The sequence below is a fragment of the Camelus dromedarius genome, chromosome 12 (assembly GCF_036321535.1).
Source record: "Camelus dromedarius isolate mCamDro1 chromosome 12, mCamDro1.pat, whole genome shotgun sequence".
NCBI lineage: Eukaryota > Metazoa > Chordata > Mammalia > Artiodactyla > Camelidae > Camelus > Camelus dromedarius.
This window is the reverse complement of record NC_087447.1, coordinates 33,732,635-33,749,039: the sequence shown is the minus strand read 5'-3', so window position 1 is coordinate 33,749,039 and position 16,405 is coordinate 33,732,635. Positions and strand designations below refer to the sequence as shown.

At 34.4% G+C, this 16,405-nt stretch overlaps 1 protein-coding gene across 5 annotated transcripts in view; it reads left to right on the top strand.

Moving 5' to 3' along the window:
- Positions 1-16,405, top strand: part of PRMT3 (protein arginine methyltransferase 3) — a 146,828-nt gene that overhangs the window by 57,642 nt on the left and 72,781 nt on the right. For all 5 annotated transcript variants that reach the window (XR_010383378.1, XM_031459877.2, XM_031459878.2 and 2 more), the window contains exons 11-13: positions 2,024-2,102; positions 10,944-11,131; positions 13,254-13,340. Coding sequence is in view for 4 of the 5 variants with exons in the window: in XM_031459877.2 (XP_031315737.2) it covers positions 2,024-2,102; positions 10,944-11,131; positions 13,254-13,340 (354 nt within the window). In the remaining variant the exon portion in view is untranslated. The remainder of the gene's footprint in view (positions 1-2,023; positions 2,103-10,943; positions 11,132-13,253; positions 13,341-16,405) is intronic.

Here is a 16,405-nt window from a genome sequence, read left to right as displayed (position 1 = left end):
TTAGGTTTAACTAACTGCTTTGAAAGAATAGTATTAGAAACAGTTTGACACAGTGTCAGATCAATCACAGACTATTTTTTTTGCTCTCTTCTAAAAAAAAGATTGGACTATAATGAATACAGTTTTTACTAAAATGTGAATTTATTTTATGTTAATATTTTTAACATGCGGCAATCTTGCAAATAGAGATCATTTTTCCCCAGTCTATTAACATGTTTTACCAGCAGATCTTTTTCCTGTAAGGTAAATAGGTGCTTCTTTTTTAAATAACTTTTTGGCATAAATTACAATTCAGTTTAATCAACTGATGAATGCTTATTTATAAGCATTTGTGTGCATACATCTGCATGAATGATGTCAGATTGATAAAGAGTTCTTAGTTGAATTCCAAAAGTCATTTGTGCTTTGAATACACAGATGATATTAATGGGGAACTAACTTAAAAGATTTAGACATATTACTGAAGTACTCTATCCAGGAAAGCAGTTTCCATCAAATCCTTAATTTTCCTAATGTAAACACATTAATCAAAGAGCTTTGTTGCTAAGTCTTTTTTTTATAGGCAATTATTTTCTCATCAATGAATTAATGTGTTGGAGGGAAAAGGTAAATACTAACGTAGAGTTGCTGGCAGCAATTTAATTAGGCTCCTTTATAAGTGATTCAAGCATGAGAGCTGTCTTTTCAATAAATTAAAATTTACTGTTAATTTCTTGGGAAGAATATCCATTCTGGGGTTGCAGGTTTTTACTGTTCCGGAGAAACCTTTAAAACATTTTTGTTCATTTTGTTAAAGACTATTGTATTGATGCTGTCAGACAGTTATTTGTGCTCAGAACAAATGAGTGAGGACAGTTTTGATTTAGAATGCCGACATTACGGCAACATTCATGTTGGTTCACCCTAAGCAGTAATAAGGTGTATTATGTGCTAAGCACTGTGCTGAACACTTGACTTTCCCTGCTGCTCAGGGCTGTTGGGGGTTGGGCCCCAGAGGACTGATGGAAACTGGCATTGATCTCTCACTCATGATTATTTTGACATTTCTATGATAAACTACATGTGTAGCATACTATTAGAGTGTACTGTGTTTGTAGCACCAGTAGTGGCAAGTTGTCTTTTCATTGTTGCTGTGGTTATCCTCTTGGTAGAGGAGTCATTACTGTTCTCCAAAATCTGGAGTAAACTGGGGCCAAGTTTCATGAATTATATTTCAAACAACAGTAGTTGTGTACGGTGTTAACTAGAAAAAAAGGTCTCTAGTCAAAAAGTGGGCAATACTTGGTTAAAATATGTTCAGCACGGTCCTTTTTCCCAAAGCACTTGTCATAACTATTAATGTGCTGATTTGCATTACGAATCTCTAAGAGGAGGATGTAGTGTCTGGTCTTTCTCACCTCTTTAATTAAAGATCCCCATCCCTCCTGTTTTTTTAAAACTCTTCAAAGAGAATGTCATTGGGCAGGAGATGCTTTTGGAAAAGGTGTTCTAGACCAGGGTTTCTCAACCTTAGCCCCATAGATACTGGGGGCCAGACACTTCTTTGTTGCAGGGGCCATCCTGGCATTGAAGGATGTTTATCAGCATTCCCCTCCCTCTGCTGAGTTGTGACAATCAAAAATGTCCTCCCCCCAGGACAAAATCTAGATGAGAACTACTGATCTAGATTCATACTGCAGTATTCCAGGGAGTTACAGGATACATGAACAGTTTCTGTCTGAAATTTTCCTTTTAGTGAAAATGAAACAATGGCCTGGAAGGTGGAAGCATGGAAACGGAAGATTTAGTACATTCTACCATAATGAACTTTCTGGATCCATTTTATACCGTGGCCTGATTTTCTGACAATTATTATATGGAGCATTTACTGAAAAAAAAGAAATCTTAAACTTTGCAGAATATTGTATGGTAGAGACAAAAAATATATCTTCTATTAAAAGAGTAGCCCAGATATTTAAATTGATCTACATATGATGATATTGCACATTTCTAAAATCCATTTCTTCTTTCTTTTTTTGTACAGGGCTATTTTCTTCTTTTTGAGTCTATGTTAGATTCTGTCCTTTATGCAAAGAACAAATACTTGGCAAAAGGAGGATCGGGTGAGTATAAAATTCTGGTTTTAATAATCTAATTTTAGTCTGCCAGGACCAGATGAACCTTTGGATTTCAAATAAACTATGCATGACTGAGAAAGTTCCCAATAGAGATGAAGGATGTTTCCATTAGAGGAAGCTTTAAGACATTCGTTTAGTATACTTTTGATGTAGAACATTATGTAAGATATTCAGACTCCAAGTTAATGGTATTCTCATGAACACTTTTAATAAAAATACTAAGGTAGATTTGGAAGCTTTTTGGTATTCAAATAAAAATCTCGCAGAAGCTCTTTTTGATATTTAATCTTTATGACATTTAGTTCTTTGGGTTTTTTTTCCCCCCAAAAGAATATTTCATACTAGATTGAAGATCATTCTCTTTGGTGGCAAATTTTCTATGACTTTACCAGGTATATAAACCTGGCTTTTCTGTGCTTTGTCAAGAATATTTAAATAGTGACTGGTTTCTGCTAGGTTTTTAAAGCACAGCATACCCCATCAGTATTTTTAAGTAGATTCCGATAAATTTGGAAGGCTTTCTTTTCAGGTCCGTGGTAAACTTTTAATCATATTAGCTCTGTATACTCAGAGTGAGGTGCATACTCAGAGTGTGATTGTGTTTTTACAGGCTTTCTTTTCTGCTGTGAATGGTTGTATACAAACAGAATGTTCTCAGGGATTATGTTTTGCTTATCTTTGGCTCTTCAGCAAGCTCTTCAGCTCCTGGAACATAGAGCATCATATGTTTATTGCATTGAACCCTTAAAACTAAATTGAATTGCATCAGTCTCCCTTTACTCACCTTTCCCTGCACCTACCTGTTCTCAGAGCTTCAGGATCAACACATCATTTCCATGGTCAGAGAAAGTTGATAAAATAGTGACATGAAAGTGAATGAAAAGGAGGATACATTTTGAGCTAGTGACATAAAGCACCTGACCACACTTATGCCTCTTGCCCGTCCGTGTCCTATGAAATTCCCTTGGCAGTAAAAATCAGTAAGGCCAAAACATAAAGCACAGAAAATTTTCCAGTACAGTTGAGTTCTTTTTATAAGTTACCTTTCCTTTTCAAAATGCCCTCATTTTATCACTACATTTTCTGCACCCAGTTTAAGATGTGTTTCTGAGCTCTGACATGAACCTGGCTAGAATTTTTAGATTTATTTTACCCTGCAACAATTAGCTGTATCTTTCTGTAATCACGGGGGTTTTTTTTAATGACAGTTACACTTACTGACTAAAAACTAATATCATCTACCACTTGTTGATTCTTTGCTAGTTGCCAGATAATATATTCTACCTTTATTTATATTATTACATGTAATCCTCCCAGCTGCCCTTTGAGATTTTAGAAACATAGCTGTCCTGGATGGTACATATTAGTTGTCCAAACCTTGAATTTTTTTTTTTCCCTAAACTCAGATCTGCTGGACTCAGGTTTCATGTTCTTTCTACTATCCCTCGTTGTTCCTTTACTAAAGTACATTTTGTTGAACCTAATTCTTGCCTTGAAGTTGTTCTAGGGAAGATTCTGAAAACTGTTTCCATACCTCTCTGGGTGGTGTTCATTGATCTTACTGAAGAACTGACAGCAACTTAATACATTTAAATTGAATTCTCGATGAAATTCATTAAGAACTTACAGCCATGTGAATAATGAGGTTGAAACAGTGGCAGAGCTATTTCCCATCATCAGAGGGATAAAGTGGAGGCTCATAGTATAGGTCTTTCCCTATTTTTATATAGCTGATATTAGCACTGAGATAATCTGGAGATATATAGGAGAGGTCAGCATGTAACTGCCTAAGCAATGCTGCTGAATGTTACTTGTTAACAGGATGAAGAAAAGTAGGAAAAGCCAGAAATGAGTGACATGAAGTGGTTTATCCTATTTTGCGTATGATTTGATGAATATTACCAGTCATCTAGATCCTCTTCCTTTTATTGCCAAGTTTTCTTTTATGTTTTTCTGAAAGAAAATTTTGTTAAGCAATTAGTAATGTAAAGATTTTAGAAAGAATGATTGTATTATGGGAGGGGGAGACCATTGAAGACCATAAAAGCATGAAGGGACCACAGTTTAGTTTTGCATGAACCTAGGTTCAATTTGTGTCTCACCATACATATAATGGTATGGAGTAAAGCCTTTATAAAACAGTCAGCCAATAACTTGAGTGTTCATTCTAATCAGCAAGCAATTCCATAGTACTTTAGAGGTAGTCATTTACTATTATTATCACTAATAAAAACAAAGTTTTAAAGTTAATGAAAGCAGGTTTACTACCTTCTACTATTATTAGCTAGGATTTACTAATTGTATATCAGAAATCATAGTGTTTTACATTCAGCCAGTCAGGATACAAGGAGGAAAACTAAGAAAATGTTTGGTCATGACCAATGCGTATTTTTACAACCAAGAATTAAGCTATTTTAAGATGACAGCATGTGATGTAAATCTTTTATGCTCTTAACAGTGGCAATTACCACATCTTAAAAAAGTTGGAAAGGGAATGCAGGAGGCAGGTGGAGGAAGTGTGTATACTTAGATGGCTTTATCTTTAACAGGAATTTATGGAATATCATTTAAAGCTGACAACTCAAGTCACAGTATCCATACCAAACAAAAGGGAATTTGGGCAGAATATTATATAATTAATCATATGAATAGGGCTTAGAGCTAAGAAGCAAAATTATACCCATTATCATAGCTATTGAAAAGGTTTTTATAAATAAATAAATGAATAATATGAAAGTTTGATTAAGAATGGAATATTTACCTAGTTAATTTCAAAGAACCTCCCCACAAAATATTAATTACAAAAAAGAAAAGAGTAAATTTCAGTGTAGAAGCCTAGCAGGCTCCACTTCAGTCAAGTAATGGAGGTTGATATCCTCAGGAATGGGACCAGTTGAAATTGTAAGAGCACAGGGGAAATAGTTCATTTCTTTGAAATTTCCTCAGGACTGATAATAGTTTTGTAAAATCATAATAGTTGCAAAGAAAATGGAGGAGCCCACTAAAGACATCTTCTGTCGTGGGACTGGAAAAGAATGTTTTAATTGCCTCTCATTTCAAGCAAAATGAAGGTTTTTTCCCTCTTCGTGTGGTTAGAATAAAACGGAAACTTCTTATGAGGTCCTTGAGAGTATACATCTTCTTCGATTTGTAATTGTCAAGATTATGAAGTTGAGCACTATTGTTCAGTACAAAGCAAAATTAAGCAAAGCAAAATTACTGAGACAGCCATTTCCTAACTCATTGTTTCCTAATCTTGACAGACCATCACAGTTGCTGGGACCTTTTGTTAAAAATATGAATGTTCAGACCCCACATTAGATCCTTTTGAACCAAAAACCAGAGGAAGAGCCCTGTTTTAAGAATTTATTTAAAATGCGCACAACAGTAGGTATTGCTGCCTCTGAAAGGTGATGGAGCTTTCGGGGTGTATCATTAGCGGAGCCGAGGTCATGTGCTCATGCCCAACTTGCAAGGGAGGGAGGGAAAGCAAGTTTTTGTCATTTTCAGCTTCTAAAGAGGGAAGTAGGCCTTACCTCATAATAACATAGGGAATCTCAAAAACAGCTCAGAAGGAGGCAGCAAAATAGAGTGTCAGATAAATAATTCACTGATAGGCCTGTGTCTCTCGGGCTTTGCATTCAAATTTACATTGGAAACCCAATCTATGCTAATAAGAAATCGCCTCTGTTATAAAGTCCAGGTTTGCAAATATGCTTTCCTTACTACCTCCCTCTCTGCAGAAAGCACAGCGGTCAAGTTTACTGACTCCTCCCCCGTTTCTCCTTGGTTGCTCTCACTTTTAGTGTTTCTTTTTGCCTTATCACCTCATTCCTGTACTCAGGTGGATTAGGTAAGGCTGACCATTTCCATTTTCCTTGCTTTGCCCTGAAATTTTATTAATCTCTAATCTTTCTCAACCCTTTTCTCCATCCTCTTTCTCATCCAACAAGTGGTTATTTACCTTAGGAAAGTGGGGTTTCTTCTTCCTTTTTTTCCATTATAAAAGCATAAAATGTGGGATATGAACAATGGAGAGCACACAGGTTTTGCAGTTAGACCTTGAGTTGAATCCTGGCTTCATCATATGACTAGTTATCTAGTTAGCTGATTAAAACCAGTAATTTGGGCAAGTAATTTGGGCAATTTCTCTTTCTGAACTTCAGTTTCCTTATCTGAAGAATAAGGATTATAATCTACCTTTATAGAATCAGTCAAAAGTCTAAATGAGATGCTTGACATAAAGTAGTTGCTCAATAACTGTTAATTCCCCTCCTGAGTTATAGCTGGTAAACAAGAGATTAGTGTGAGGTTTGTACCTTATAAAAGTTTTGAAATAAACTTAGACATCATGGTGTTATCACCTGCCTTTTGTATAGCGTGACTTTTACATAGCTTATCTCAGTGTAATCAGCCACTGACATTTTCTCATAGTACTCAGAGACTTCCTTTAGTATTTCTGTAATTCACTGTGTACTTCCTCATATTCAGACTTATTTTTCTCACATTTATGACTTTGGTTCAGTGATATTGCAGCAGTATCATTTTCTACTTTTTCTTTAATGTTCTAATTTTTCAATGCATACTGTAGCAACATTTTAGCCTAGCTAAGCGTTAGTGGGCCTAGTCACTATTTATAAGTTAATGATGAGAAAATGTTCCAAATTCCAAATAAATATTAGTTAATTTTTAAGATAACCTTATTATATAAATTGAAATTAATTTTTAAGCTTATTCAACTCTCAAATTATTTGATGATTTAGTGACTCAGTAGTATATTTCTCTTTATGCATGTCATTCATTTTATCATTATTTTTTCACTAAAATCTTTCTCCATATTCACGTGTATTCTGCAAAGAACAATCTATTTTGTCTTATTTATTATCTCCTATTGTTCTAAGCCTTTTTCCTCTCTGATTATTTATATATAAGCAGTGATGCTAGTGTTTACTAGGAATTGTTTCTTTATGTGTCTCAATCTTATCCTTTAGTGTCCAAAAGTTTGTGAGGCATTTCTCAGGGATAAAGGATTTCTTTCCCATCTTTATCTATTCACCATGTGAGCTGTTCTAGTGACAAATGAATTCTGGGCAGTGAATCGAGAAGAACACAGATGTCAAAGCCATGAATTTATAAATGGTCTGGTAAGAGGATGCTTTTGTCCAATCAGTGCTTTGTTAATTTCACCTACAAGAAGGAATAATTATTCATTTGTGCCTCTGTCTGACAAAAATCAGGTGACAAATGTGTCAGAATGTGAAGGTGTAAAGGGTTAGCCAGGCCCAAAATTTTAGCCAGCTGTGAGGAGGTGGATAAAGAACCAGATCGACCTATAACATTGTTAACAAGTCTTTTATGAATATTCATAGATCTTACTAACTGAAAGATAAAAAATAATTCTAAGTTCCAACAAATACAGGAACCATGATTTTCTGTATCTTTGTAAAATATAGTTAGCTTGAAAAATAAACCTAAACACTAGAAAAAGTTAAATCGTATGTTCTTTGGTCTGTTTTTTCTTATCACCAATATATTTTCAAACCTTTTAAAATTGGTTTTAGTAATATAAGTTTTTCCTTCTGAAAAAGATGAAAAGCTATCCCTGTTTCTTAGCAGTATTGCTAGTGCATCATATTGCTTGATACAGAGCCAGAATTCAGCAAACTTTCTACAAGAGGCTGGATAGGAAGTATTTGTGCTTTGTAGGCCATACAGTCTGTCCCGACTACTCAACTTTGCCACCGTCACACAGCTCAGCCATGGATCATAGGCAGATCACTGTGTGGCAGTGTTCCAATTAAACTTCACTTACAGAATCAAGCAGTGGGCTGAGTTTGACCCTTTGGCCACAGTTTGCCAACCCCTGATATAGAAACTGGTGATACTTTAAAAATACACTGAGATTTTAAATAATATTGTAAAATAGAAGAACTCTGAACTATGTTAAGTAGCTTGAATGTACACTGCACAACTCCAGAGGCTGTTCGATTCCCATAGATGACACTCCCAGAAGTAGTGACCTCCCTCAGCCATTTCTCCCTCATCCCTGTCAGGGATGTCTGTACCTGGTGTGCTGTCTGCTTTTGTAGATAACGTTTTATTAAAACATAGCCATGCTCATTTATTTGTATATTGTCTGTGGGGCTTTCACACCATAGCAACAGAGATGAGTAGTTTCAGTAAAGATCATACAGCCTAGAGACCTTAAAGCAGTCACTGTACAGAAAATGTTTGCTGACCCCTGATCTATACCCTTATTATGTTCCTCTTTAAGAGTGAAATTACAGGGCATAATGTTGGAAAGCTTCTGTGATTGTCATATTAAGTCTGACAAAGTATCAGAAAGAAATTGCTAACTAAAGTTGCTTCAGAATTCTGTTCAGTGTTTCTAATAGTAAGGATCTGATTCAAGACACTAAACACAGGGGAGTGGGTATAGCTCAGTGGTAGTGTGTGCACTTAGCATGCACAAGGTCCTGGGTTCAATCCCCAGTACCTCCATTAAAATAAATAAACATAAATAAATGAACCTAATTAACCACCCCACCCCACCCCAGCAAAAGAAACTAAGTATGCGTACTCTCCTGTAGCAGATGCTCTTGCTAGGTCAGCGTTTATAGTAGCATATTCGTTGCTTTGAAGAATTTGTTTCCATCAGAAATTTAAACACAGTCAAGAGGGTTACCATGTCTGTGGAGGAAGAGGAGAGTGGAGGTAATGCAGTTTACATGGCAGTCAGTGAAGCTCTCACATCTGCCTCACATGCCCCCTTAGAGAAGACTTGAGAAACTTCTTATCAGTGACATAGCACCAAGTATTTTTCTGGGTATCTCAAATGTCACGTTTGGAATAAGCAGTTGCTTTGATGCCAGCAGATCTTATCATGGGCTTTATTTAGAAGATAATTTAGTGCTGCTGTCATTGAATAATAAAATTCCTAAGGTTGTGGATAGAAACAAAGTTTTGGGGAAGGAAGGGGTTATTTCTCTGCTGTTTAAATCTGAAGGCTAGTTATTAGTAGTGAAATCATTTCTTTTGTGCATTTCTTTGGCGCTTAATGTACTTTCAGTTTGTGGATGTAAGCATATGTCATCTGTATTTTAATTCATAAATCCCCTAAATGTTGACATTTGAAGGACAAAGTTAATTTTGCTACTGACTAGTCAAAAAAGGAACATCAATATTATTTTTTAAATTTTGTGTTGTAAACACTTGTTACTAGAAAAGAGTTTCTTCCTGAACACTCTCTTCCCTTATCTCTCTTAACACCTACTCTCTTGGTTTCCTTCTTATTTCTGTGGTCCCAGCTTCTCACCTATTTCTTTTCAGCCTCCTTTTCTTCTGTTCATCCCTTAAGTTCTGGTACTCAGCATGTATTCTCCCCAGGGGACCTTATAAGCTCCCTTCACATACATTTCCATTTATATGCTCATGGTCCCAAATTTATGTATTGAACTCATATTACCTCTTTTGAATGTCAGGCCTATAGAGCCAGCTGCTTGTTGGATATATTTACCCATTTGTCTCATAAGCATTAAACTCTCATATTCGTCTTGAATCTGCCCTTATTTTATTCTCTATTATAATGGTTAGTACCACAGTCTGCCCAGTTGCTAAGTCTAAAAATGTCATCCTTGACCCTTCCCTCTTTCTCACCTCTGGAGCCAGCCAATCTTGTAGTCCTGTGAGTTCTAGCTCCTAAATATCCCTTGACTGTGTCTCCTTCTTTCCATTCCCACAGCCGTCACTCTGCTTCAGAGCACCTGTATTACTACAGCTGTCTGTTGTTTTGTCTCTTAGTCTTGCACTCTACCATTTATTCCGCATTACACTCGGGTGTCTTTTCCAAAACCAAAGTCTGATCAAGTGGCTACCCTTTGTAAAAATTTTTCACTGGTGTATCATTATTCTTAAAGTCCAATTTTTTAATGTGGTTTACTCAGCAGTGTTTTCTTTGGTCCCTACTTACCTTTGTAGCCTTGTATCTCACTGTTCTCTCAAATTGGAGTCTACTGTGACCTTCAATGCCCACTACTCACTCTGCCTGGAACACTCTTTCCCTCCCACTCCTAACAACACTCTGCCTGGAACACTCTTTCCCTCCCACTCCTAACAACTTGGTTTTAAGTTCTTATCTTACATAATACCTTTTCCCCTGCTATAGCCAAATCTGAATTAGCTTTTTTTTTTTTTTTGCAAACTCTCATAATACCTTATCCCTTTCTTAGTATTTATTATATCACAAATAATTGCCAATTTATTTGTCAAAATTGTGTAAATATAAGTTTGAGTAGGGTCATGTATCCACAGTCTATAAATTAGAATAACTTGTCTGGCACACACTTGGTGCTTATAAATATTTACCATTTATATTAAATAAGATAGGTTAATGAGAACTGGTCTTCTACACAACTGTGAAATTTTATCACATGATTTTTTTACATGTCACACTTATTTAAATGATTTGTCTCTGCATGTTTCAGAGGAATATGTAAAGATCTAGTCAGCATATTGTGTAAGTTTAATGTCAATAAATATGTTCATTTCAGGATTTTTAATAATTTTAGTAGGCATCCATCATTGACATCCTTATTTTAATCTTGCCATCACAATAATGGAAATCTTTTTCTTTTATTTTAAAGATGCTATGAGAAGATAGAACTTGGTCTTTTTCTCTGATCTACACCTTTGTTAATCCCCCACTGCTAGTAATCAATTGCTAATAATCTGTATTGTTGGATTTGGTATTTATATTTAGCCTTTAAAAATTACATTTTGTTATAAAGGGAGATAATGCTAAATTGTTGAGTATTTTATTTGTTGCAGTCTACCCTGACATTTGCACTATCAGCCTTGTGGCAGTAAGTGATGTGAATAAACATGCTGATAGAATTGCCTTTTGGGATGATGTCTATGGCTTCAACATGTCCTGCATGAAGAAGGCAGTTATTCCAGAAGCTATTGTGGAAGTGTTAGATCCAAAGACTCTTATCTCAGACCCCTGCAGTATTAAGGTAGGTGTTTTACTAATTTTATTTACTTTAACCCTATGGCTGTGTTTCTCAGTTTTCATTCATGAGTTCAGTATTTCTAATTAATAATTGATTTTATATATGGGTCTTCAAAACAGTAATTATTCTTTATATTGTACTCAATCTAAAGCAGCCTGATGTCATATTGTTTACCAGTTGGCTTTGTCTTCCCTTTGGTATCACTTCTCTTTATATATTGAAGTTCCTTTTACTGAAGGGGTGAATCATTTACTTTGGCTTAGTGATGCTATAAGTCCTGCCGTATTGTCATTCCTGCTTCATCACCAGAACCTGGCCTTAGTCCAGCTACTCATTTACAGCCAGATGATTCATTCATACTAAGTGTTTCACACAGTTTAACTTCTCTCATTCAAATTCCTTCCAGCCTTTTCAGATTAATTATAGTGACTATGCCCATGAAACTAGAACCCTACTATGTTCAGATTTCTCAGTTAATTCCTTTTGTCTTTTAATATCTTATTCTTCACTATGTTAATCTCTAGTTTTATTGTCAGTTTTGCTATGTTGAATTTACATGGGTTGAGTAATAACTTTGCAGTAAGTGAAAGTCCTATTACTTTCTTCTTAAAAGACTCCTTAATTTGTCTGTTTCAGTTAGATAATCAAATAAATATAGCTTGTTCATTGTTAGGTTCAGAACATTGTCTCTTTTTAGTCACACTGTTACTTTCATAACATCAGTAATTGTTCTCTGCACAAAGTAGACATTCAGTAAATGTTCATTAATTTTCTTAAATGGATATTTAAAATTAATATGTAAAGTTTCTCAAAAAGAACAAGCTGATTAAAATTGCATTCAGCTTTTAAGAAAAAAAAATATACAGCCTGGTTAGTGACTATAGGACTGTTTAGTGCCCTGGTATGCTGAGTGTAAGGGATTTATTTGTATTCTTTGACTCAGGGTAGGAGTATACAGTTAGAGCTACCTTGAGCAGAAAGAGGAGGATTGTGTGGGGGTGGTAATTTCTATAGTTATCTCTTTGCTTAATGCCAAAAAATGCTATGAGTAAATAAAATGGATGACATCAAAAATTTAGGACTGATAAAGATGTTTAAAAAGTATGTATACCCTTTCTCTTTCTTATTTGTTTTGGTAAATATAGTTTGTTCTATGTTTCTCAGTCCTCCAAATAAGAGGCAGCCACATTGTAACTTTAAAATTTTCTCAAACTAAAAAGTATATGGAAACGAATACATGTATGTTCATGTATGACTGAACCATTGTGCTGAACACCAGAAATTGATGCATTGTAAACTGACTATACTTCAATAAAAATATATATAAATTTTTTTTTCTCAAACTATTTAAAGTAGAGTAATGCCCCAGGTAGTCATATGAATTGTGTTCACTGTGTTACAACCTACTCATGGTAGGTTAGCTATCAGTAGCCTTTAACAGCATACCTCAGGTCACACTCTATAGCCGATTCCCTCTACTCTCCACAGTGAAATGGAGAAGCATTTGAGTTAGGGGAGAATAGGAAAATAAGGATATTTGGCCATTTTTTTCCCTGTGGTGAATCTTCATAGTTGGTTTTGCTTGTTGGTCAGAATTGTTGTAGTTTTTCCTAATATTTAACAGACTTATCTTGGAATGCAGTTACAAAAATGAACTCTAAAACACCTTTTCCTTTTAGTTAGCATATGTTTTCAAGTTGACATTTTCCATAAAAATACTGACACATAACATCACACATAATTTATTGCAAATGTATACCACTGGTGGTATAGAAAATGATTTTTAGTTGGAACACAGAAAACACATTTATTTGAACAGTTTTTAGCATATCTTAGAAAAGCTTTATTAGCACATCAGAGTCATGATTTGCTATGTACTATTCCTATAAGAAGTCTAACTTAAAAAATACTAATTGGATTTAAAGAAAAATTAACCTGAATACTAGTGGTATCAGCCCTTAAATTTGGAAATAATCTCAAAGGTGGGTGTGAATGATTGAAGTTTGCAAAGCATTGGTTTACAGTGATCCTTTTTGCATAAAAAAGTAGTGTTTATCTGTTTGTGTCTGGTATTGTTTTTACTATTTTTACTAAGTTCTTCCCTCCATTCTTTTTTAATGGGTAGCGTATAGATTGCCATACAACTTCTGTCTCGGATTTGGAGTTTTCTTCAGATTTTACCCTAAAAATCACAAAGACATCACTATGCACGGTAAGCTGTTTCATTCTGCTTTCACAAATCTCACTAGCAGCGTGGTTGATTGGCAGGCTAATGAATTAATTACCAGGCTTGTGATAAATGAAAAAGACTATTGCCTTTGACAGTCTATCTTTGCTTTTGTTAGGCTATTGAACAGATCTGTTTTAATAGGTCAAGTAGACTTCTTAAAAGTTCAGTTAGTTCAGAAGAGAAAGCATTAGGAAACCATGTTTACACTGTGATTTCTTTTTATAGCTTCTTTATCATTACCTATCATAGTTAGTTGAGAGGACTCAACTTTATCTTCATAGGCAGTTCATGTCCTGCTCCTCCCAGTAACTCTTAATCCTCAATTTAGATGGAAGTAAGATGTTTATTTGGTATAATGTTTTATATTCCTCTGTGAAAAATCATGAAGAAACTAATGGTTTACCTTTCTTTAAAGAATCAACCTAGTATAATAGAAAAAGTATGAGCTTTAGAAAGTTAGGCAAATCTGGATTCATATTTGCTTCTGCCACTCACTAGTTTGTTACTTTGTTCAAGTTACCTAGGTAATCTGTTCCGTAGACTAATCAGCTGCTTTAAGAAAAATGGTAGTAATTCTTTATTTTGAAGACTAAGTTACATAGATTAATGAGGTAATATATGTGAAAACACCTACAATGTAGCTGTAATTTTAAGGTATTAAAATATATTCACTTTTTCTTAAATAATTTCTGAATGTTTATTAATACTAAGATAACAATAATCACATTTACCAAGAGACTCAGAATGTTAATAAAATGTGGGCCTTTGCTTAAGAAAGTATGACTTTACATAGATATTATTTATATTATTTTTAAAATTAATTATATAGTTTTAAAAATACTAATTATATCTTCAAAATTAAAATTTTTATTGAAAATTGTATTGTCAGAAACTGTGAAACAGATTTTAGTCATGTTAACTTTGACTCTTAACCTGATTCTTTTAAATATTTTGTTCAGATTGACATACAAAAGACTGTATGGTTTGTTTGAAATTGTTTCAGTTCATTTTGATCCAGTAATTATTTTATATCCAAATGAGTTTAACAGTGTTCTTTGATGTTTTGAGGAGTTCTTTTTTTTTCCATTGAAGTTGACTTCACAAAAGTTAAATATCTAGATCCCATCTATGATTTAAGCACCCATTATAGTCATTTAACTGGTGAAAAGCAAAATTTTTTTCTTCCCATTTGTTTCTCCCAGATTGTCTAATTCTCCTTTTTAGTAACTGAAATGTTTTGGTCAATTCAAATTACAGGCTAAACTCTTTAACTCCTAGACTTACTCTGTATTTTGATATTAGTAATCCTTGAGAGTTAAAAAATTCCTCTTGATTAATGACAATTGATTGATCTGTAAGGGAATTCTTAGCAATTACTTGTCATATCACCAGTATTATTAAATAATATTATTTAAAGTCTATTTCAGTGACCTACATGTAAATCAAAGTAGAGCAAATGTAAAACTGTGGTAAAGACCTCAAAAGCTGTTAACCACAACAGTAGGTAAAAGAAAATGGTTAGGAAAAATAACATTTTTTGTTAAATGAAGTCTTTTGCAAAAGTGACGTAGTGTAAAGCAAACTTTTGAAAAGCTAGGGTACCTATATAGAATTACTTCTATTGATAAGAGTTTGGGATAGACTACAAGAAGCTTTATGTTAAAAGAAATTATATTTATCCCTTGATGATCTTGGGTTCATTCTGTATATTTAAAAGAATAAAATAAAAAGAAACAAAACAAGAGGAAAAAACTGATAAAGTCTGTTTAATCTAAAGATTGTAATCAGAATGTTTGTATTGCAAAATAATGTATCAGGTAAGTGCGGCTGCATTTGTCCCTTTGCAGAGTTACATGCATGTGAAGAGCCTTTTAGATTGCATTTTTATTCCCAGATTGCCTGAATGGTTTTAATATAAAAGTCTGATTTAATAGAAAAAGGTTTAATATAAAAGTCCTCTCTTTGAGGGAAAGGTAGCAGAAGATTGGAAGGGACTTGTATGTGTCTAATCAGTGGCTGAATAACACAGTTCTGTAACTCACCTTGAGAGGAATCTATAGTTTCAAACCATGTTTATTGGCTGAATGCCAGATATTGAAGATATAAATTTTAGTACTTAACCATTTATATTAACTCTTCTGAGATTATTCTGTTCAATAATTAGTTAATATAAATATCTTCTGATGGTGATAATAACTAACAGTCATTGAACACTTGTATGTCAGGCAACATGCTATTCACCTTAAAAGCATTATTTCATTTAGTTCTAATAACTAGTTGAAGAGGATACTAACACCCCATTTTATGGGTGAAGAAAAAAATAAATCAGTATCATGTTTTATGGAATATCCTTACTCTTTCCTGACCCCAAAAAACCTTCTTGGTGGGATAGTACAAACTGGTAAAGGAACATAGAGAACCCTTAAGAATGCGTTATTCCAGGTGTGGAAGAAAGGAGGTTGCATGTTGCATTTGAAACAGATTTGAAAAGTCTTACTTTTGGCCAGTAGTCTAGCAGTTGTTGGGAGGCAGAGGGAAATAGAATGTGTATCATCAAAATGTGCTCTTCCTCCAGGTTAGGACTGACAGATCAATGTGATAAAATAAGTCCTACATGCCATCCTATTTGCCACAGAGACAAAGTAGATCTTTGAAAATTTATTTCTTTACCTTTTCAGAGTAAGCTTATAGTTGTTTGATGAAGCATCTACATTTCTTAGAAACTTCCTTTCCTTTCTAGTATGCTTACTCTAACGTGAGCCTGACGTGAGTAAGATTTTGTGGCCTAATGCTTTCATAACATTTTCATTGTTTGTGAATCCCAGCTATCCACCCATATCTATTCCAGCTATCTTTTGCTCTTTGAGGTCATGCCAATTCCTTGCTCTCTTCCCCTACCTACCGTCTGGAGCTGTTACGCAAGTCTAGTCTCTAAGGCTACTTTTGAATAGATAGATTATTTGCCTGATTATTTGGGAATAATCCATTAACAAAGGTATTAAAAAGGATGAGTGCCTAATTGGAACTTTGTTTCTCCGTTACATAAT